The 22,870-nt window shown below is 38.9% G+C and overlaps 1 protein-coding gene across 1 annotated transcript in view; it reads left to right on the top strand.

The window, feature by feature from the left end:
- Kcnt2 (potassium sodium-activated channel subfamily T member 2) overlaps positions 1 to 22,870 on the top strand; it is a 263,490-nt gene that overhangs the window by 106,847 nt on the left and 133,773 nt on the right. Inside the window, exons 8-10 of the mRNA XM_042701224.1 lie at positions 3,450 to 3,524; positions 4,651 to 4,734; positions 7,576 to 7,670. Coding sequence (XP_042557158.1) covers positions 3,450 to 3,524; positions 4,651 to 4,734; positions 7,576 to 7,670 — 254 coding nt within the window. The remainder of the gene's footprint in view (positions 1 to 3,449; positions 3,525 to 4,650; positions 4,735 to 7,575; positions 7,671 to 22,870) is intronic.

The following is a 22,870-nucleotide window of genomic DNA, read 5'->3' on the forward strand; positions in this document are numbered from 1 at the left end:
GGAAAGTTCACTCACTGGCCACAACACACACACACACACACACACACACACACACACACACACACACACACTCTCTGAACAGCAAGAGTTAGTGATAGCAGTGATTTAGGCCCATCAGACTGTTAAGCAAGTGCTAGGGTTGGAAATCTCATATAATTGTGTGTGTGTGTATGTGTGTGTGTGTGTGTGTGTGTGTGTGTGTGTGTGTGTATGTGTGTGTGTGTGTGTGTTGGTCCTGGTGCTTGAACTCAGGCACTGTCTTCAAGCTTTTGTGCTCAAGGTTGACACTCTACCACTTGAGTCAAAGCTCCACATTTGACTTTTTGGTGGTTAATTGGAGATGAAAGATTCATAGACTTTCATGGTGGTTAATTGGAGATGAAAGATTCATAGACTTTCCTGGCCGGGCCGGTCTTGAACTGTAATCCGCAGTCTTAGTCTCTTGAGTAGTTCAGATTAAAGGTATTATTTAGCACACGGCTAAATAATAACATTCTTATACAAGTGTTTTCCATTTGAAACCATTGTGGAGAAATACCAATACTTCTGTTTAAAAAGTGAGACAATTATGTTAAAGAAGGGAAGGATGATCTATAAAATATTTTAGAATTTGGCCAGGAACTAGTGATCTACTTACAATCGAACTATAATCCCAGCCTCCTAGAAGTCCAGATGGGAGAATTGCTATTCTAGGTCAGCTAGGGAAGAAATGCAGTAATTCATCGTTTGTATGACTCCTTCTCCACCAATAGCTGGGTTCTGTAATGCCTGCCTGTTATTCTTAGAAAATTATTATTATTATATATAAAACAATATGAATATAAAATAATATGAAATTATTATTCAGGGCAGGAAACATGACCCCATATCTCAAAAATAATCAGGGTAAAATGCTTTTGGAGCCCTGGCTCAGCAGCTGAGTGTCCATCTTGAAAGTACAAGGCTTTTAATCCCAACCCCAGCACCATCACATTGAAATAAAAGCCACCTCCACCAAACGCCTATATACCATGACAAGTTAAAATACTACAAAAGAGAACAGACCATGAAAACTCGGCCATATTTTTTTAAATGGACAAAAGGTACACTGTTGTACACTGGTACAGTATACCAAGTTGGCGTACCTAACAGTGGTTATAACTGCGCTGTTGGACAGGCTTGCTTTAGTGACATTTGAGAAAAACTAAGTACCTCAGGCAGAGGCAGTGATGGGTGTCCACGAGTTCCTACATTCCTGGGCAGTGAGTCTCTCGCTTGTCTCAGTACAGACCTACAGGGGTAGGACATCATCACAGGATTAGCTCCTATTAGCTTTGTCTCCTTGGTGCTACCTGCTGAATCCAGGCCCCAGGGTCAGGACAAGCCAAGTTAAGTGTAGTCAGCGTGCAGTTACGATCTGGTGTTGGGTTGGGATTCTGAGAGGCCCTGCCTTCGCCATTAGCTAAAGCTCCCTGGAGCCTGGTTCTCAGGGCAGTTTCTGAGGCTGAGACCCAGACCCAGTTCTTCTGAGCCCCACCATCTATCAGAACCCACTTTGCACTCCGGAGGACGCCATTTAAAAACAAGCCCAGTGCCTTAGGGTCTGTAGCTGATGCCTATGGAGATGGGAGGAATTAACATTGCTCTTACCCTTGCTGTCCTTGCGTTCCAGCCTTTCTTATGCAGTAGGCACTAGGCCACTGTCCCTGTGAATCTCTCTAGGCCACTCCTGAGTGAGTCTCCTGTCTCCTGAGGTACTGGAGGAGATTTGTAGTTCCTGGACCAACTTCCGGGCAGAGCAGTTCTTCCTGCTCCCTCCTGTCGGACTTTGGATAGAACCTGGAGGGGAAGGAGCTGGTGGCACAAAGCCATGAATACTTTAGCTCCTAGGAAATGGCTTCACTAGAACTTGTTTGGTGATATGGACATATTCTCATATGACTCAAATGTGGTTTTGGGACCTCAAGTGTTATATGGTAATTGGAAACTTCCAGAAAGCCAGATTTCTACTTTGCATTTCCAATTTATAGATTTTTTTTTTTTTTTTTTTTTTTTTAGAAAAGCAGTCAGCAGTAGGCAATTCTGAGTAGTTTGGAGTTAGGTGCTGAATGAGTCTGTTTCCTGTTGCTACCACAAGGTACCAGCGGCTACATTCTTCATAAAGGAAAGGAGTTTATCTATTTGTGTCTCACAGGTCTGGAGCCTGAAAGTCCAAGACAGAGTATTTATTCTCTGTTGGGCTTCGTTGAGGTCCACTCTGTGGGTTGGTACCACAGGGAGAGGGCACCCAGAAAAGAGCTGTGTGGGGGCCTGGAAAGTAATGCCACAGATAATCGGGAGCCAGGCTGGTTCTCTTTAATGAAACCTACTTTTACCAAGGCAGACTGGGGTCCCTCAAGAACTCTGGAAATCCCTTTCCAAGGTGCTGTGTCATGACCTGCTTATTCCCTTTTGCTGCAGCAGCTTCATGTGCCAGTACCTGCCAATAGCCCCACCCGGGGCACCTGGCTTCCAGCACACAGACTGCCCCCAAACCATGGCAGGAACCAGTAGAGAAACAGATTCAATGGCAATCTGTGAATACCAGGATTCACTTCCGGGGCAGGATGTGTGTGTTCCTGTGGAGATCCACTGCCAAGAAGCATGGAGGGGCTGGTCTCACATGCCGATAGCACCTTCTGGAAAAGGTTAAAGGGATTATTCTTAAGAAGCTCCATGGATTCCTTTTGCCCTGGGCTCTGCAACCTTCTTATTTAGTCTCGAGGGATACTGTGCTGTGTGGGTTGAGAGATTATGAGTAGATGCCTGAAAAAGGCCCTTCCTTTAAGATTGATTTAGGGTAAAACCGTACCAGCGACTTTTAACAAGCTGTGTGATGGAAAAACTGCTTGGGATACATTTCACACAAGCATTGCAGTATGAAAGATTGAGTCACTCTATAATTGACTCTATAGACTTACATGTGGGGGTTGGGAAGATGCGAGGGCTTGAATGCAGGGTCTACATGTTGTTCTTTAACTTGTTTTTGGTCAAGGCTACTGTTCTACCACTTGAGCCACAGCTCTGTTTTCAGCCTTTTGCTGGTGAATTGGAGATATGAGTTGAATAGACTTTCCTGCCAGATTGGCTTTGAACCACGATCCTCAGATCTCAGCTTCTTGAGTAGCTAGGATGACAGAATGGTGTCTGGCTGATTCATGTATTTTATTTTCATTCTTTACTTCTACACCACGGTGTAGGATTCCAATTTCATATGGATTACTAGAAAACATTTCTCTTACTTCTTGGACTTACTATAAAACTGAGAGATCACATAAACAATCTTCAGGTCGCCGCTACCCCAGTTATCATTCCGCAATTCAGTTTTCTGTTGTCACGGGCTTTCTTATTCTAACAGTCCAGTTTTTTTTCCCTTTTTAATAGGATTCAGCATAATTGACTTTTATTTTTATTCCTTCTTTCTTGCTTAGGGAAATATCTGGGAACAGATTTTACGAATTCCATTTATCTTGGAGATAATCAACGCGGTTCCTTTCATTATCTCAGTAAGTCCTAATATCTTCAAAAACAAAAAAAAAATGTTATTATGTTCAAGTAGTTTTTTTAAACTCTAAGTGCTTGTAAATGATATTGCAGCAAAGATAAATGGATTGACACTTTGGTTAGAATCATAGCACTGAAAAAGAGTAAATGCAGCTGAATAAGTGAATTGGGTAATTCAATGAAATCTAATGAGATTTAGTTCAATTACAAAATGAAGTATCGTTCTAGAGATGCCATTGAACAATTATCAGTACTCTTAGGAAGACTTGAAATTGCTCACTGTATTTCTTGTTATGTTGTAGAAATATTAAAAAGTGGAAACAAATTACAATGAACAATAGTGAAAATACACTTATCTCTAGTTTTAACCACAGGGTATACTAACTGCATTTCTCCTTTAGTAGGAAACTTTCTGCGACCTAGACACCAATGTACTGTCAATTACCACTTTCATAATAATCCTATGTAACTGTGGTCATATTAATATGTAACTTTGTGCTTTCCCATTTGCAAAATAAGGTTTTAATCTCAATTCAATAGAGAAATGTTGGTTGGAATTATACTTTCTAGCACTTTATTTGGATTTTGGCTGGAAACATTAGGCAATAAATCAATCCTGAAATGGTTACTTCTGATAGTTTATTTTGAGCAACTTATCTACGGGAGGTGACAACAGGCTCAGAATCATGGCAATGGGGCAGGTTCTCAGTGTCACTTGATTTGGAAGACAGGGAGTAGAAATGTTGTAAAAGACAGCCTTCTCTCATCCTTCCTGCTTATCTCAAGAAAGAAGGAAGATAAGGCCACTTATAAATATAGTAAAAGGCCTAATAATGGAATTAGCATAGTTATATCTGACATGTAATGAGAGCTCATTATTTTCTTTTCTTCTGCTCTTATTTTTCTAAGGAAGACCTAATGAATTAAAGGTCCTATCTTTACTTTGCTTTTATTGTTTTTTTAAAATAGAAACCAACCAACCAACCAAACAAACAAATATGTGTTTAAAGATTTTGCCACTAAATCATTTAGTTGTCTCAACTTTTAATCTGATTAAATGAAACTCTTAATCCGTGGGCTGGGATGTTTTTCTTTGAGATAGAAGTTCAGCTTTGATTTGTTTTTCAGATATTCTGGCCTTCCTTACGGAACCTGTTTGTTCCAGTATTTCTAAACTGTTGGCTTGCGAAGCACGCCTTGGAAAACATGATTGTAAGTAATAAAAGTGAAGGCCAAAAGTTTCCCTCTTAATGCAAAATATGAAAAAAATACTTTTAAGCCCTGTGTTCTTTCCTTTCTGATTTTCTAGGCATAAACCGAATTAGCTGTTTCAGGGTTTGACCTTTTGTTACCCAGAAAATAGGAACTACATATAAAATCAAATTCATAAGATTGAAATTGCATATAATTTGTATTCATTAATATATAACCTATATAATTTGTATTTATAATATATAATATATAATCTATATAATTTGTATTTATTAACACATAACATTTAATTAATTAATTATTAATTTATTTAAATTTATTAATATAGGCATAACATTAAAATGCTGTTATGTATGCATGTTCTATGCATATTATATATTTTGTGTAAATATAATATGTAAAAAATATATATACACATAGAGCAATATGTATATAACAGTATTTTAAATGTATATCTATGTTAATTGAGAGACTGGAAGCGATCCTTTTAGAATAGTGAAACCAGTGTGACAATGTGTGAAATGTCTATAGAGACACATTACTTCCTTTGTAGGGCCTCATTTATGAAAGAGGTTTAGGTTTTCTGCATGTCATAAGACAGCATCTAACTCTTATTTGGACCTGGTTTCCATGGACAAATCCCCTCCCCTTTGCAGGGAATCTGTTCCTCTGGAAGAGGCGCCCTGCTTTGAAGGACGCAGGGAAGTGATGTGTCAAATTGCTTTTAATTTTGAGCGGTTTCATGATCCACACAATTTATGGGGCCCTATGAGAGATGTGAAATTCTCTCATTTAATACCATCCTATTAGACTTGGTTGGTTTTAGTTGTGTGTGGGCTGTTAAGAGTGGAAAGCCATGCAGAAGAAGAGATGCAAGGTTGAGAGTTATGCCACGTGTATTTGCTCAAAGCTGACTGTGTTTGAAATGAATGTCGTGTACCTAGGACCGAAGTGTGTTTACAGAGGCCTTGTTGAAGACGTGCAAGCAAGCTAAGAGACATTTTGTTTGCTCATTCATTCAACAGTTTGTTTTCATTCATTTATTCTATAGGTAGGGAGATTTTTTTTCACTATATACTACCCCCTCTACTAGGCAAACTACTTAACTTTACTATTGGTATCTTCATCTGCAAGAGAAGATACAGGCATACACAGCAGGTTTGCTTGTGCATACACACACACACACACACACACACACACACACACACATACAATATGAGTGTATACAATCTTGTATTTGACAGAAATCCAGAAAGAGTCTCAATATTAATAATTATGCTTCACTATAAATCACAGTTGTTTGGAGACAAACTTAATTTTCATTTAGCTGGTCTTGGAATAGACATTATGACCAAAGTTTTGGCCCAGAAGACTATTTGAATAACTTGGCGAGTATTTCTTTATATCAAGTAACCCTGGGGGCTCACATCCAGTGTGGGGGGCCCTGGCCTGTGCACTGGCTTGTAGAACCTCGGTGCAGTCTTAATTATCCCCAAAGCAATTCCAGTTGATGGAATAGAGATCGCCAAATTGCTAATGAAAAAAATACATCAGGAAAAAAAAATCTCTGTTAATTACTATGAAATTAGTTGTTGGAAAAAATAAGCAAGACAGAACCATTAGTTATTCATGGAGAGGAAAAAGGAATGTTTTGCAATATTAGTATAGGATTCCTTTCTCTCATATTTCTAAGGTTTGCTTTTCCATGTATCATTGGATTCGAACAGTTTCTCTGCTCATTAGCAGTGCTTCTGCAAAAAACTAAAGGATGAGCAATGAAAATCTAATCAATCACCATAATTCTTTTTTTTCTATAGGACTTCTTGGTATTTCTGTGGTAAGGGAAAATAAAGTGATGTCTCACTGAGATATTTTCCACTAGTGAAGTTACTTTTCTCATATGGCATTAATTTTGAGGACATTAAAAGTACATTCTAAAGAAATGCAATGATTATAACTCTTTAAGTTAAAAAACCTTTTTAATGGATATGACTAAACCTATAATTAAATATTAACCGGTTTTATATTGCATATTTTATTCGCTTTAGTATGGACAATCATTCATTAGGTCACATAAACATTATTACCCATTTTGGGTGATTTTCATGTGTTCACATTTTAGAAATTCTGTTATTGGCTAAATGCTTACTGAATGAATGAATGCATGGATTAGAAAGGTTATATTCTGGGTTTTGATATATATTACTAAATAACCCCCCTAAAATTTGTAGTTTCCTGAGTGGTACTGGAGATGGGTGTTCACCTTTTATGCTTTAAGCAACACTGATTATTATTATTATTGTTATTATTATTATTTAATTATCAATTGGAAAGGTACCAAATATGTCTTGGATTTACATTTCTTCTGATATCAATATTAAGTCAAGTTGGATATCAGTGGCTCATGCCTATACTATTAGCTACTCATAGGGTCGAGCTCTAAGGATCACAGTTTGAAGCCAGCCTGGGTAGAAAAATCTTTTCTTCAATTAACCAAGGAAAAGCTGGAAGTGGAGGTGTGGTTCAAGTGGTAGAGAGACAGCATTGAGCAGAAAGAGCCAAGCAAGATCACAAAGCCCTGAGTTCAAGCCCCAGTTCTGTCATGTTGTACAACAACATAAGGACAATATGAATTAAAAAATTACAAAAATTAAATCAAATATCAAAATTGTATTCATGGACTTTTTCTTTTGGCGATAAGCTATGTGTTCTAATTCCTATTTTTTTGACAATGAGTTTTGATTGTAGTTTCACTTTGCTATTACTCACGCCTTCATTGAATATACTATTATTTGATCTTTCAACATGAGACTAATACACGCGCTCTTGCTGTTATTCTAGAATGATCTACACAGAGCCATTCAGCGTACTCAGTCTGCCATGTTTAATCAAGTTTTGATTTTGATATCTACCTTACTCTGTCTCATCTTCACCTGGTAAGTTCCTGTCGATCAGCATTTTCATTATGGCTTTTGCTTCATTACAGTTATTGAAGGACAGTGCGTTACCACCCATTATGATCAGTGGTTGGTTGAAATAAACAACTCAATACTCAGCATAAACTGTAACGGGCCCTCCGCCTAAGCAGAGTCCTTCTTTTATCCGACAGACAGCGCTGGTGTGGCCTGAGTCTGTTGGTATTGAGATTGACTGGGATTCTGACATTTCCCCAAGTGCGGCCAACAGCAGCTCACGAGAGCCTGTTCGGTCTGCCCTGCGTGTCGGAGGAGAATACTTCCTTCACAGCACTGGCACAGTCTATGGGGTGAAAACTGCCCCCCTCCGGGCCGGCCTCTGCCTGCCCGTCTGCAGGGGAGCTCTACCTGCATCTGCACAGGACGCAGAGGCGGCTCCTCCAGGCCCTGCCAGCACTTCTTCCTGTTCCACAGGCCACACATGGGCCATCGTAGACGATTCCACAGCACAGTGGTGTGCCTCACAGAAGGCAGGGCCTTGGCAAGAGATCAACTATGAAAATCAACAACACAGAGAAATGTCCAGGCGTCTGTAGCTCCCACCTGTGATCTTAGCTACCCAGGAGGCTGAGATCTGAGGATAGCAGTTCCGAACTAGCTCAGGCAGGAAAAAACAATGAGCCAGAAGCCGAGGCTCAAGCGGTAGGGAAGAGCTAGCCTTGAGTACAGGAGCTCAGGGACAGCGCCTGCCCAGGTACCAGGACCAGCACATACACCACAGAAGAGTCTGGAAGGATAATCTGCTTTGCTCTTGGTTGCGTTGCTGTGGGAGTTGCTGCTATTGTGACGGGTCCATGTCACCTGTTGACAACTCTTAGTAGTGCTGTCAGCTGCTAGCCGAAGTTCTAGCTGTCGCCAAAATGTGGCCCTGGCTTTAACGTTGCCAAAATGAGCCAAAGAGAAACTTAGCCAAAGAAAATATTATTGGTTTTGATCACAGGCATATTTGGATGTTCTTAAAATGATAGCGCTCAGAAGGGAGGGACTTGAGATTTGAATTGGGTATTCTCTGGCAATACCTCTGTAAATTATAGGCAGCATCATGCTATGATCTACCAAGACAGATATAAGTGTGTTATACTAGTCAAAATACATCATTTAGACTGTTTTAGTAAAGAGTTATACTCACCTGGTGTATAAAGTATAAAACACAACTTAACCACCCGTCCAGGCCTGGTATACTACCTCAATTCAGCCCTGTTGGAGACTAACTGTCCTGTGTCTTGTCTCTCCCACGAAGAAAACATGGTTCCTATCTTACAGTCCAAGAGAACAGCATTCATTCCTGCCATCAAATCCCAACCCCTGTCTTCAAAAGAAGAAAAGTTTAACTGAGAGTTTGTGTTCATAATTAAGTATAGAATTTAGTGCCATTTATTTGCAGAGCTGATAGAAAGCCAGTACAAATGCAGTTTAGCTGAAGAACCATGTTTTTCAGCAGAATATTCTTTATCTCAGGAAAAAAGAAAAACAACAAACTTCTGGCTATGTGGAGCAATAGAAATCTTTAGCACAGATAAATCATAGAAGTTTTTGCCATATCATGAACTGGGGATAATATTAATTAACCTATAAGCTAGTTTTACAATAAAGATTAAAATACAGATACGTACACACTGTATTTACTATAAAAGAGCTAAGCATAAATAACCCATTTTAATTCCAAAGTTGTATTTAACAGGAAATATGATAAAACACTTTTCTCCATTGTAGTGTCTTCAAATGTGTTCTATATATTTCTAATATGGTTTTGGGGGTATATCTCCACTAAGTAGGAAATTGCTAGCACTTCTTTAAGCACGTTTTAAAAAATTCAGTTGCTGTTACTCTAAAGGTGGTGTACAGACGGGTTATGGTTATGTTAGTCAGGTCATGGGTACCTTTGTTTTTGGACAGTGTCACCCTTCCTTTGCTCTCTCCTACTTTTTTCCTCCTGTCCCCACATCCAAGTTGTACAGTTCACTTTCAACCTAGTGTCTAGTGAGAACCACTGCGGCATTTGCTCACCCATTGGCCCTCCATTTCTGTGCCCCTCCTTACCCACCTAAAGACAGATCAACAAACAAGACAAAAGAAAATGAAAACAAAACCTGCAACAAAGGAAGAAGACAGCCTCTTGTTTCTGTTTCCTGGAGCTCGTTTCGATAAATACTATGTTACATGGTCAGAGGCACATAGCTATTGCGCCTATAGGAGCCTCTCCTGAGAGTATCTTCCTTTGTTCTCACTCTGTGTGAGTGTCTAGGCACATTTAATATTTATGATTATGTGAGCAAGGCATGCCAATTTATCCATGACTCTCCTGTTGGAACAGTTTCTTTATGTTATCTGAATAAATGATACAAGAAGTGAAGGCATGGTGACTTAATTCAATAGCCAGGTGAAGGACTGCCCTGTCATGAGAAAAGGAACAGCGAAGTTTTGGAATATGTAGGAATATTTCCACAATAAACAAGCCCTCCATCAATTTTAACCCTTTTGATGAATATTGAGTCGGGTATAGGCAGACATTGATATTTTGCTTACTTGATTCATACAGCTGTATAATGCACAGGTATATATGTGGTGTGTGTATACAAAAACCATATGTATATGTACGCGTGTGTATGTGTGTGTGTTATGTCTCTTTTAAATGATGGTTGTTCTATCTTGTCACAATATCACCGAGCGAGACTCTCAATGAGAACTTTTAATAATACGCTGTAGCTGGGCACCCGTGGCTACATCTGTCACCTTAGGAGGTTGAGATCTGAGGATCACAGTTTGCAGCTTGGTGGGGTAGGAAAGTCTGTGAGACTCTTTCTGTCATTTGCCGCAAGAAAGTGGAGGGGTGGCTCGTGTGCTGGAGCATCAGCCTTGAGCAGAAAAAGCTAAATGAGAGCACAAGGCCCTGAATTCAAGCCCTAGTACCAGCACAATAATGAATAATAATACAAATTATTATTATGAATATTATAAAGTACTTTATAGCTGGGGCTTGAAAATTCAGGAATTAATACTTGGAAGCAATGCTGTGTTCTCCCTGAGGCTCGTGTCTGATGATGAGAAATCTGCCCAGGAGCGTTAGCAGGTACCTTGTTGCTTCTCTGCAGGCATCATGGTGGTCTCTCATTAAGCGTCTGTCCACGAGGCACACAAGCTCACTGCCAAGCTGAAATAAAACTGAAACGACCCACACCCTCCCTGCAGAGAATGTGCTCAGAATTGTTTTTCCTGTCATTGTAATGAAATTGGACCAATCTGTCCACACATTGGGCCTGCCCTCCCTCCTGATCAATAATGCTCACGTCCAAGACAGCTGGGAATTGTGATTCATCCTGTACCTCTGAAACAAAGCAGAGGAAGCGGCTACATCCGGGGATTAGCTGCGTGATTTTGGCTTAATTGCCAACATATTCTAACCAATAACGAGTGCCATCATTGGTGATGCAGTTGGTGTTTCTAATTTTACACCCATAGGCTTGTTTTGCCACTGCTTTGTTTCAAACTTTAACCATTTGTTGGAATTATTTATGAATTCCCGTGTTATTCCATGGGTAGAAAGAACTGTAGAAACAAATACTTTCTGTTTTACTTCAATGTAAAAGGCTTAACTCATTTTTTCAGTTTTCTCTGAGGAGAAAATAAGTCCACTTAGATATGATCTAGTTAAATATTATGATGTGCATAACTTGGAACCATTTGGAATTTTCCCATGCACTTACCTGAATGCTGAATATTTAGGTGTTTTTTTAATCTATTGGTTCTATTATTCTTACAATAGAATCTATAGATTTCTGGTCTTAAATAACCACTTGGGAAGTGGAGAGTGAGGAGATAAGATTTGTCCTTTGGAGAACGCAGTCCAACATGCTCTAATAGTGTTCATTGTCACTGTCATTAAGTTTGATTAGGTTTTTTTTATTAATTTTCAAGTTTCTTTTACTTATATCCCAGTTGAGTGAATTTCATAAAACCACCGGGTTTTATCATTCTAGAACAAATAGAAAACCATGTGTCTCAATACATTGTTGTAAATTTAGCAAGACAGATTTTTTGGGTAAGTAGTTAGCCAATGAAGACAAGTTCAAGAAGGAAAAAGGAGGCTGTGTCACTTAGCATAGAGAAACCATATCACCAACATACCCCTCAAAGGAGCATAGCTTTGAAGCTAAAATGGCCTCAAACCAGATACTTTTAAATTATGATGACGTTCCATCATCATTTCTAGACATTCACATGAGAATAATAGCATTTTAAGTTTTTATTGTGTCAGACCCTTTGTCTGAGCACTTTGTGTACTGTTACTAATTTAATCTTCAACCACCTGTTAAGTTTGATTATTATCTTAATTTTATAGATAAAGATACTGTGATGCCAAATAGATAAGGAATTTACTAAGGCCCCCTGATCTTCTGGGAGCTATGTTAACATTTTTGGAGAAAGGCTTCACTTACTAAAGAGTAAGAATAAATCTGATATCTTCACTGGACTCTTCTGTGACCTAGCACTTGTCCACAAGTTTCCAAGAAAATTTTAGCATCTAAAATTCTATCAAATCAATCCATCATTTATTTTATTTTATTTTTTATTGTGAAAATACCATACGGAGGGGTTACAATTACATGGGCAAGATAGTGAATACAGTTCTTATCAAGCATTGTTGCCTCCTCCTTTGTTTCCCCTTACCATCCCTTCCCCTCTCCACCCCCACCCCCACACCTCCCTCCCACCCCCTCCCACCCTCCACCCTGCCAATGTTGTAAAGTTCATTTTTCGACATAACGTCTTGTACATCTCATTGTTGTAATGGGTCCACCTGTAACCCTATTTAAACAGATTGTTTTTTCCCTTCTATCAACATCAAATACAGTGAAAGCAGGGCTTATACCCTGGGGGAGGTACATATAAAGCAACAAAGAAATCATCTTATAAATATGTTGGAAACAGTCACAAGAAAGAAAAACACATTTGAACCCTTATCTTGGTGTTAATTTTGCCTAACATCAACTTATCTGACAGTTTCTGTTTGTCTCAGACATATACTAGATATTGCAAATGAGGGAAACCATGGGACCTATATCAATCCATCATATTAGTTTGGCAATATTTATGTAGTTTTGGACATATAAGAACTTAGACAACATTCTAGCTACATGTTATGAAGGAGGTGATTCAAAAGCAATTCAATGAAATATTAAGAAAAGGAACACTTGTATGCGAGAAGAGACAATTCTACAGTCAATAGTAAGATATTGCTGGACTATTGGGAAATTCCATTCGGACTTATTTATCTATCTAAGTACACAGAGGGCTGACCCAGGTAGAGACACAGTCATGATTTTATTGTTTATGATTGAGATTGCTAGTTCGTCAGCTCTGTCCCTCAGAGGAAGCATCTAGAGATGATGCTACTGGAAGGGGAGAAGGATTGGTTTGTGTCACGGGGTCAGAAGGTCTAGGTGTGGTGGCTCTGGGTCTTGTTGCTTTGGGCAACAGACCGTGGTGAGAGGCTATGGAAGAAGAAAGCTGCTCACCTCAGAGGCCAGAGCGGGAATGAGAGAGTCCAGAAGGTACCAGGCTGGCGATACCCTCCCTTAGAGCACATCCCATCTCCATACCTTCCTTCCATGGGCAATTCCGCCATCTTCTAGTAGGGCCTGGCCTGATGACCAAGTGAGCACATCCTTGTGGGGTCATTCCAGTGGTCGATGGTAGCTGGCTTCCAGTGAAGTAGGTCGGCAGTTAGCAGCTGTGGAAGGAGTGGAGTCTGAAGAGATCACACCACACAGACCGAGGCCGCACAACGTCCTGTGGTCTCTGCTCACGTGGTCATGGAAGCAGGTAGAAACCGTTTGCTCTTCTTGGCACTGATCACGACATCCTTGGCAGGATTCTACTCAAAACCTGACATATGGAATTGTAACAACTACTTAATACTTAATTTTTTTTTAAAACTGAATACTTCTCTAGAGTAAAAGGCATAGGAAGGTTAAATAATTTGTCTAAAGGGCCAGACTATTCAGAAGCAAAATTTAGCTTTGGATTCGAAGTTCAGTGTATAGCTGCGGCCACAAACTTGTATGATAGCTTAGAGGTACATAACCTAGATATGCACAAATAAGAGTGAAAAAAGCTAGGACTAGGCTGGGAAGGTGGCTCAGTGGTAGAGCGCTTGCCTTGCATGCATGAGGCCCTGGGTTCGATTCCTCAGCACCACCTAAGCAGAAAAAGCCAGAAGTGGCGCTGTGGCTCAAATGGTAGAGCTCTAGCCTTGAGCTGAAGACCTGAGGGACAGCGCCCAGGCCCAGAGTTCAAGCCCCACAACTGACAAACAAATAAGTAAATAAGTAAATAAATAAAAATTTAAAAAAGCTAGGACTATGACAATTTGATCATTTCTATCATTATAGGTTTTTAACTTGCTGTTTCAAGTAGAATCATAATGAATAAAAGGCATTAAGAAGGCAGTCTTAATTTTTCAAAAAAGCTTTGACAAGCTACATCAGAATATATTATTCACTATTATGAGTTTAATGTGAATAACTAAATATGTCAAACATCAGCAAGATTTAATTTCTTAGTTTTCAATTTGGGTAAAAATAATATATTAGTGTGATGAAATTATATAAAATCAGTGCATACATTAATTTGACACATTAATACATACATATGATTCCAATTTAGTAGAATTATTTCCATTTGTCTGTTCATTTCTCTCTGTATCTCCCCCTATACATTTTTTGTGTTGTTTTTGGTGGTGGTATGGGCTTTGTCTTTTGTTGCTTTGTTGGTTTTATTTTACTTTTTTGGTTCCTTTTTCTTTTTGGTGACTCAAGGTCAGTACTCAAACTTGGTCTGTGAAGCTTTCACTCATGGTCTGGTGCTCTACCAAGGGAGCTAGGCCTCCAACTCCCATTGTAGTTATTTCAGGACTGTCGTTAGTTAAATAGTTGTAAGAAGAGGTTTCAGTTCAGCATGTCCTTGGCCAGGATGTACTGTACTTATAAACTGACATAGTTCATGCTCTGACCTCACTGGGAACCTCCAGCCAATGCTCTACTTCTAGCTCTCTGCTGCTTAATTGGAGAAAAGAGACTCAGATTTGTCTGCCTTGGCTGCCTCTAACCCAGATCCTCAGATCTGAGCCTCTGGAGCAGCTAGGATTATAGATGCAATACCTTCTTATGTTTATATGTTCCTGTGGAGAGCTAGATGACATCTCAAATGATTACATGTAAATATAGGATTATATATGAATTTTAACTCATTTTAATATACTTTGATACTTATTATGCATCTACATAATTTTTGGAAGCCAACAAAAGCAGACAAAATATAAAAAATAACAAATGCCAAGTGACAACGCAGTTTAACACAAAATACAAAACACGATCAATCAAATCTTCCTCGTTGAATTTTTTAATTACCTATCTTTCTCTTTTACTTAATTCTCAACTTCTAACTGGTAGATTATTACTTACATTACCTAGGAGAAGTGGAAAGCTTTATGCTTTCTCTTTAAAAAAATTATTTAATAGGTAATAAATATTTAATTATCAATGATTGTTTCTACCTTTGGATATATGAGTAAAACTCATTTTCTCTCTTACCCTTTTCTACCTAGCATTTCTCATGACAAGAACTTTTCATTGACAGATAAGGACTGAGATAATGAATTGTCCCTATTTATTGAAGATACATAAACATACTGTAAGCTCAGCATTCCAACAGTAGATTTTGGGGATATCCCTTCTTTTCATTGTGAACTTTTGTGGAAGATGATGGAATTTGAGCAATCTTATCTTTATAGTGATAAATGTTTCCTTCAGAGCACAGCTCTGTGAAATGATGTTCTGAGATTACTGCTTCTTTCAAGGAGATATAGCAGTACTGTAAAATTACTCCTACAAGTTTTAATTTAAAAAAAGAAATACCCTTCGTAATTCTTATGGATTCACACACATCCCTCATTAAAAGGAACTTCCAGATAAATCAAATGTTGGCTGTTACTTGTGTCTCTTTACAATTTCAGAATCTATGCCTTGAGGATTTTTCTTAACATTTATTGTTACTATCTTTAAGTAGTCGTTCAAAGGATGAAACTTGTTCAATTCAACGTGTCAGTTTTTCTGAGCACAATGCATCCTGGTTTGTTTCCATTCTTTGGTCTTAATTTTAGACTATGTGAGAGACAATCAGCTCCTGAAAACCATCAGCTATTTTTTTTGTGTGTGAAGCACAGACACACAAAAAAACAAACCCCAACTTGTTAAATGCTAGAAGCATCGCCTTTAATGCCCCCATTATTTATTTATTTATGCTTTCCAACAGTGGTGTTCCATTTTTTGTTCTCAGTTGCATTCTTGAAATTTCAGTTGACTTCTACCTGAGCTAAGTACTAGATCTCTCCTGAAAAATCTTCTCATCTTACCTCGTTTGCACCTAAAGCAGATGTGCATTTGTGCTCGAGGGACAGGTGACAGGGGCCTGGACACTTTCGTGGACTAAGTTGTGTTGTCGGTTAAGCATGGGGGGTGGGGTGGGGAGAGGAGCAGCATGATGCATTAAATTCTTCTTCTTCTTTTTTTAATGGCAAAGTACCTAGGAGAGAGACGTTTCTTCCAGCAATAGAAAACACTGCTTTGTCTCTGTTTCGGGATAAAAATTTCCTATGAAGACAATGTAGAATCTGAACATCTAAAATTATCTAATGTTCACAGGAGTGTCAGGTGTTAGGCTGATAGTCTACAGGAGTTGAAAATGATTATTTGGAGCGGTTGAATTGACATTGCCTCAATAAATGCCAAAGTGCAAGATGTGGGCTGCCTGGAATGCTAATGTCTGAATTACAGGCAGGAAATCAAAGAGGTAGCTGCTTTTCCAGAAGAAGGCCATTGCTAATTACATTTTTTCCAGTAACTCTACATAGCCCTCGGATTGCTGGGGAGCACGTGAATATTTAAGGTTATTTGTTTCTGTCATGTGACCTTTTGTTCCTCTGGGAACATTGTACAATTGTACAACACTTGTACAGGTTGACATTTACCAGGTGGTGATAAAAGCTTACAGTCTCAATATTTCCTTCCATTCAAATTAATGGTTGTTGTTGTTTTTATTACCTAAAGGATTCCAAAGCTTAAAAAGCTTGTATTGTTGAAAACATAGTTAGCATTTTAAAGGAAGCAAATTTTCAAAAGCACAGAGCAAGTGATTAGTAATTAATGTGCCTTTGTGGTTATATATAGAGTCTATAAAGAAGCAAGTCAATTATGTTTGTTCAGACATTCTGAAGAGGGTCACATGAGAATTTATTTTCTTTTCAAATTATGCAACTGTGAAGTTATTTTCTATAGGTCTGTGTCAAAGATACTGCTTATTAATGTTTGGTTAATAAAAAGCAAAACTCACAATATTCTCAAATCTCATGCTCTTCATGAGATTATCTTGAAATATTTCAAACAGCAAAACACATTTTTTGCTAAAATGTTTACCCTTATAATGAATCTTTGTGATAATGATATACAATTCATTTAAGTTCTCTAATATTTGGAGTGAAGGCAATAGTATAATGTTGTTTTCTAATGTTATCTTTCTATGAAGTAATCATAAATGAATATTATATACCTGTATCTATTAGATATATTGTCCCTGTCTCTTTATAATATATGATATTTTGTATTATATTATTCTATGCTATAACATATTATATACTACATGGGGCTATGTATTATATAGCATATAATACATCTATAATAAATTTATATATTGATAGTTAATACCTATATATTTTGTATGTGTATGTATAATAGTCAATATCTACAGCCTTGGAATGAACTAGATTGGGTCCACTTTCAGGCTGTGGCAACGAAGGTCTGAAGTGGTCTTTCTCATTCTAGATCTGTTTAGCTTCACACTTTACCTGTCCTGGCAGCTTTGCCTGGAATGACTTTCAAGTGCCCAGTATTCTATCTTCTGATCAAACCGTGCTTGGTTTTATTGCTAGTCAGAGTCCTGGCCTATGGTCATTGTGGAAGATGGGTTTTGCAATCACCACCTTGCCCTGAACGGTGCTCTGATTCTGTTCTGAAGCAGCCGGAGAGCATAGGGTCTGGTTCTCTAGGTCAGGGCTGGCCGAGCACCGACTCAGGGTAACTTCTGGTTTCCCATAGATGATGGCTAAGAGACTTTGACCACAAATAGATAGCTTAGCAACCAACAGCAACTGGACTGTGCTCAACTTCAGCCTTTCATCAAGTGCATTTCCCCCAGCTTGTTTTCAGTCAGAATGGGAACAGAGAACTCCCTTCAGTTGGCTTCATGATGTGTTTGGTTTAGGAATAGGGTCAGCAGCTTTGGCCTGGTGAGGCCTGCGTTCATATTATGTCATTTATCACTTCAGATCACTGGGTTCTCAAAGTTGAGTTTAAAAATCTGCTTTATATAGATAATAATAGAATGAGAACTCTGGTTTTCATGGAAGGGCGGGTACAGAGATTGAGTACAGGGATTGGAAGGAAGAAATGCTTTGTTTGGGAAAGAATCCAGTTTTTGATGGAAGTAAAGACCGAGAATGAAATAGAGCTTTAGGTTTTAGTGACGCAAGAACGGAGCAAGAGGGACGCAAGGATCTGACACTTCTGGTGACATCTGCGGTTTGACTAGTCTCCATGTCAGGTGGAGATGTCAGGTGGATCTGGTCATCTACCCCCTGTCCGCGGGGCAGGTCCTGTCCCAGTTGTTAGGAACCAGTGCTTTCCTTCCTGGATTCCAGCTGGCTATAAGGATAGGAGGCAGAAATGTCAAGCCTTTTGATGTTGCTTCTAGGTAGTTCATAGGCCGAGGTAAGGAGTCAGAGTTTTTTGAGCAATAGTAGTTTCTAGGTACTATCTTACTGGTTCTCTGTCTGCTCATCTATAAAGGGACTCCGTTTTCCTGCATGCACAAGAAACGAATATTTAGCAGAGTGAAAAGTAATGGCTGCTTAGAAAAAAGTGAATGTTTATGAGAGTATACAGTCATGGTTGCTTAGAAGTATAGGGAGGTTATTGAAAGTGGTTCAAAAGATTTAAAAGGAATAGCAAGAGAATCCGAACACACAGGGCTAAAAGTTCTTACATTTTTGTCTCTCATTCGACATAATTTTGAGTTAGGTGCTAGGCTGGGACACTAATTAAAATGATCCCAAGTTCTCTGTGGAACCAAAGGACAATGACAGTAAACTAGTAAAGGCACCGAAACAAAGTCAATGAGTGGAGAAAAGCAAAGACAATAAATCCATGTTGAGGACGAAGCCGGTGGCTGTTTCCGGGAACTGTTAGCCGAGAAAGCGAGATTGGAAACACATGAAGTAAGCAGGGGAATTACGATGTCTTTGGGGGGACGCTGAGAAGCAGCCAGGGGTGCACCTCCGAGGGGCTGAGCTTCCTCTGCTTTCCTCTGGGGAGTGTGCTCTTGGAAGTTGTAATGAAGAGGCCGAGGCCTCTGTACAGAGAGTGATAGGCTGTAAGGAGCGCAAGGAAGTCAGACCTTCTGCCTAGGTGAATGGTGGACTCCGAGAGGGAGGCAGTGGAGTTGTGGCCTAGCCAATGCAGCCAGGCAGTGGGCTGAACTTAGGTCTCCTTCCCTTCTGGAGATTGCAGTGGAGCAGTTCTGCTGGTTTCCTGCATCTGGGAAGGAGTGTGTAGCAAGGCTGTCTTCTAGGAAACCATGACTGCTTCGTGCCCTGAAGCAGGATGGGAAGGCTGGCAAAGGGAAAAGGAGAAACACAGACTGTTGAGTTTCAGATGTGTTATAGGCCTCGGATCCTGGCTGCCCAGGAGCTGTGATCTGAGGATCACACTTTCAAGATAGCACGCGTTAGCAAGTCTGTGAGACTTATATATCCAATTAACCAGCAAAAAGCCAGAAGTGGAAGTGTGGCTCACGTGGTAGAGCACCAACCAGTCTGGAGTGGAAAAAGCTAAGGGGCAGCTCCCAGAACCTGAGTTCAAACCCCCATACTGGCATAAGAAGCAAACATCCACTCCAGGTGAGAAGTTAAATTAACATAGACCTACAGGAGCCTGCGGCTTAGAAGAGGGGCTGGGGCTGGAACCTGACATGTCAATTGAGGACTACTCAGTAAAGTGCACTCCAGGGAAAAGCAAGGAAGCTCTGTCTCCGTTTGCAAAGAAAACCCAACTCACTGGGAAGGGCATTGCATTGGAGAGAAAAAGCTGCTGGTATAAGCAGCATGGGCTTTCATGCACTGATGGGCCAAGAAATGTCGCTGTTAAAATATACAACATTTAAACAAAAAAATCAAGTATAAAAATACAATCCTAGCTCTTTGGGAGGCTGAGATCTGAAGATTGCAGTTCCAAGCCAGCACGGGCAGGAAAATCTGTGAGATTCTTTTCTCCAATTAATCACCAAAGAGCCAGAAATTGAGCTGTGGCTCAAGTGGTAGACAACTATCCTTGAGCACAAAAATTCAAGAACAGTGCTCAGGCCCTGAGTTCAAGCCCCAGGACAGCACGTGCACGCACACGTACACACACACACACACACACACACACACACACACACACACACACACACACACACACATAATTTCAGCAGCAGATTTTTTTATATATATAAAGAATCATCTGACTAAAAGGGATCTGAGAATATTTTCTATTTCCCACTGCTGTGAACATAGCGCTCTATACCATCCACCCAGATGGCTGTCTATTTTAAACCAGAGTCAATGTCAGCACTTGCATAGTTCATTTTTATTAGCACAAAAGCAGTTTCCTGTCATCAAGCGACCAAATTCATGCCAAATTCTTTTTCTCTTTCAGAACTGATCCCCAGTTCTTTCGTCTTGTCTTTTCCTTTTTATTAATCCTGCTCTGCTTATCTAGATTCTCTACTTCATCCGGCCACTCACCCTTGAAGAGATTCTTAGAATCGTCAGACTCATGCCCAAGTGTCATTTCTGTGTGTCTCATGGTTCCTCTAAATTATTTCACCATATTCTAGTTTGTTTTCTTCCTGGCCCATCATCTTGTCTATATATCGTAAAGTATGTTGAGCTAGAATGCTGATTCATTTTAATCCATCTGCCTTTTTCTATGTGCCTTTTCTTAATCTGATTCACTCTCCTAGCCCTTAACTGTATTAAACTTCATCTATGATTTGCTATGTGAACATTAGGCTGAATATAATCATTCAGGCCCATTTGGCCATTCGGTACTCTTCATTTTTCTTTCTCCTAGTTCCTGTTCACCAAATGAATTATATTTATTATCGACCTTTGGCTTGGCTTTATGTATACATTTTTGGTCCTTATTTGTAGGTTCTTGGTTTGTTAGCAGAGTGGTTTTAGAATGTTCTAAATATTTCATTTGAATTTCATGAGTCCGTCCCCTCTAGCCCACCTACTGGGAAAGTGAAAAAAGCCACTCTCAATCCCTTGCGTTGTAATTATTTGTTACGTGGATGATTCAGAGCACTTGCTCTCCTTCAAGCAAAACGTCCCCGAAATGTGCTTAAATTTTCCTCCCCAGGATTTTGTTTTGCTTGGTCGTTTGATTATTTTTTCCTCTAAATCTTTTCTGTTTCATAATTAGAAATTCAAACAGGGCCACCAGTGCTGAGAAGCCACAAAGAGGAAAATTATTTCTATCAAAGCATTTTGTAAATTATAAGGTACTGTTCAAATACAGGGTAGCCTGTAAATTTCAGGGAAAGATTCCTAGTGGGGGAAAAAAGATGGTTGTTCTGGAGGTTTTATTTCTCAGATGACCTGCATACACACACACACCCATTACATATGTGTTTATGTATGCATGTAAGTGTATGTGTGTGTGTGTGTGTGTGTGTGTGTGTGTGTGTATATATATATATATATATATATATATGAACATTTTACCCAAAGTACAGATATATACATATACACACATATGGACATTTATATATATATATGTACATATATATCTATATGGACATTAGAAAAGAAATTCATTAGAATTGACCATATCTTGGTGGTGGTATATTCTTGGTCCATGACTTTACTGGAGTGATAGTCTTTTCCAGCCTTGATTTACTTAGTTGTCATATAGAGAGAGAACAAATATTATATAAACTTCAATAAAAGGTTTTAGGCATTTTCAAAATAGAAATGGAATTGGGTTCGTACAACAGAAGGAAAATCTACAGAGTGGGAACTAAGTATAAATCTTACATAAAATTTTCCAGGCAGTTAAGCTAGAGGAAACTAGGTAATTTTAGTTAGTGCTCATGATCAGAAAGAAGGGAACACACATTTCTCAATGAAACCAATGCTATCTTCCCTCCACTGTGGGACTCAGCAATCTTATTCTGTTGCTTTTCCTCTCATGTGGAAAAAAAACAGTGCACACAAAAAAGAAGAGGTTTTTCTCAAATAATGATATCTAAATAAAAATACTAACTTTATGTTTGATCTGTTTATGTAATCTGGTAGGTAGTTCCCACAAATTTTCTAAATCCCAAAGCCCTGAGAGCAATGTTCATTAGGTCAGTGTTGATACAAATCATGGTTTCCAGTCATTGACTTTTGAAAACTGCTCTTTGAACAAATCGATCAGGAAAACAATTTTAATTTCCAGTGAAAAAGAATGAACTAGGAGTCCATTTTACACAGATTCTCACCTATTTGATAGGAATTTACAAGTATAATGTCCAAGTTTTATTTTTCACAGATGGCTATGTATTAAAGAATTATCTGTGATGATTATACTCTGACATAGCTTTAAGATTTTTGATTATCTCTTAGAATGGAACAGTATTCAATTCAAGTGCAAACAGTGAATTTTGAAAGGAGAAATATTTTCAGTGTGACAGGGTTTTTCTATCGGTGCACATTATATTTGAATATTACATGTAAAGCCAAATTCAAATATGTGATTGAATACAAACCACAGTCACTCTTTCTAGAAGCATTTTCTCCACTAAGTATAATGAGCAGTAGCATATTAAATTAGACTATATATTTATTTTTTTCTTTTATTTTTAATGAATAAAACTTGGGTATTTTTGATAGACTATGGTCAAAATTTGTTTTGTGGTTGTTTTGATTTTCAGGAACCATTTGATCTTGTTACCTGCCAGTAAATGGAAAGATAATCTGGTAGGAATATGTAAAAAGAGTAGAAAACAGCTTAAATTAGTCG

This window comes from Dipodomys spectabilis, unplaced genomic scaffold (assembly GCF_019054845.1).
Source record: "Dipodomys spectabilis isolate Male_0828 unplaced genomic scaffold, ASM1905484v1 ptg000288l, whole genome shotgun sequence".
In the NCBI taxonomy this organism is placed as follows: domain Eukaryota; kingdom Metazoa; phylum Chordata; class Mammalia; order Rodentia; family Heteromyidae; genus Dipodomys; species Dipodomys spectabilis.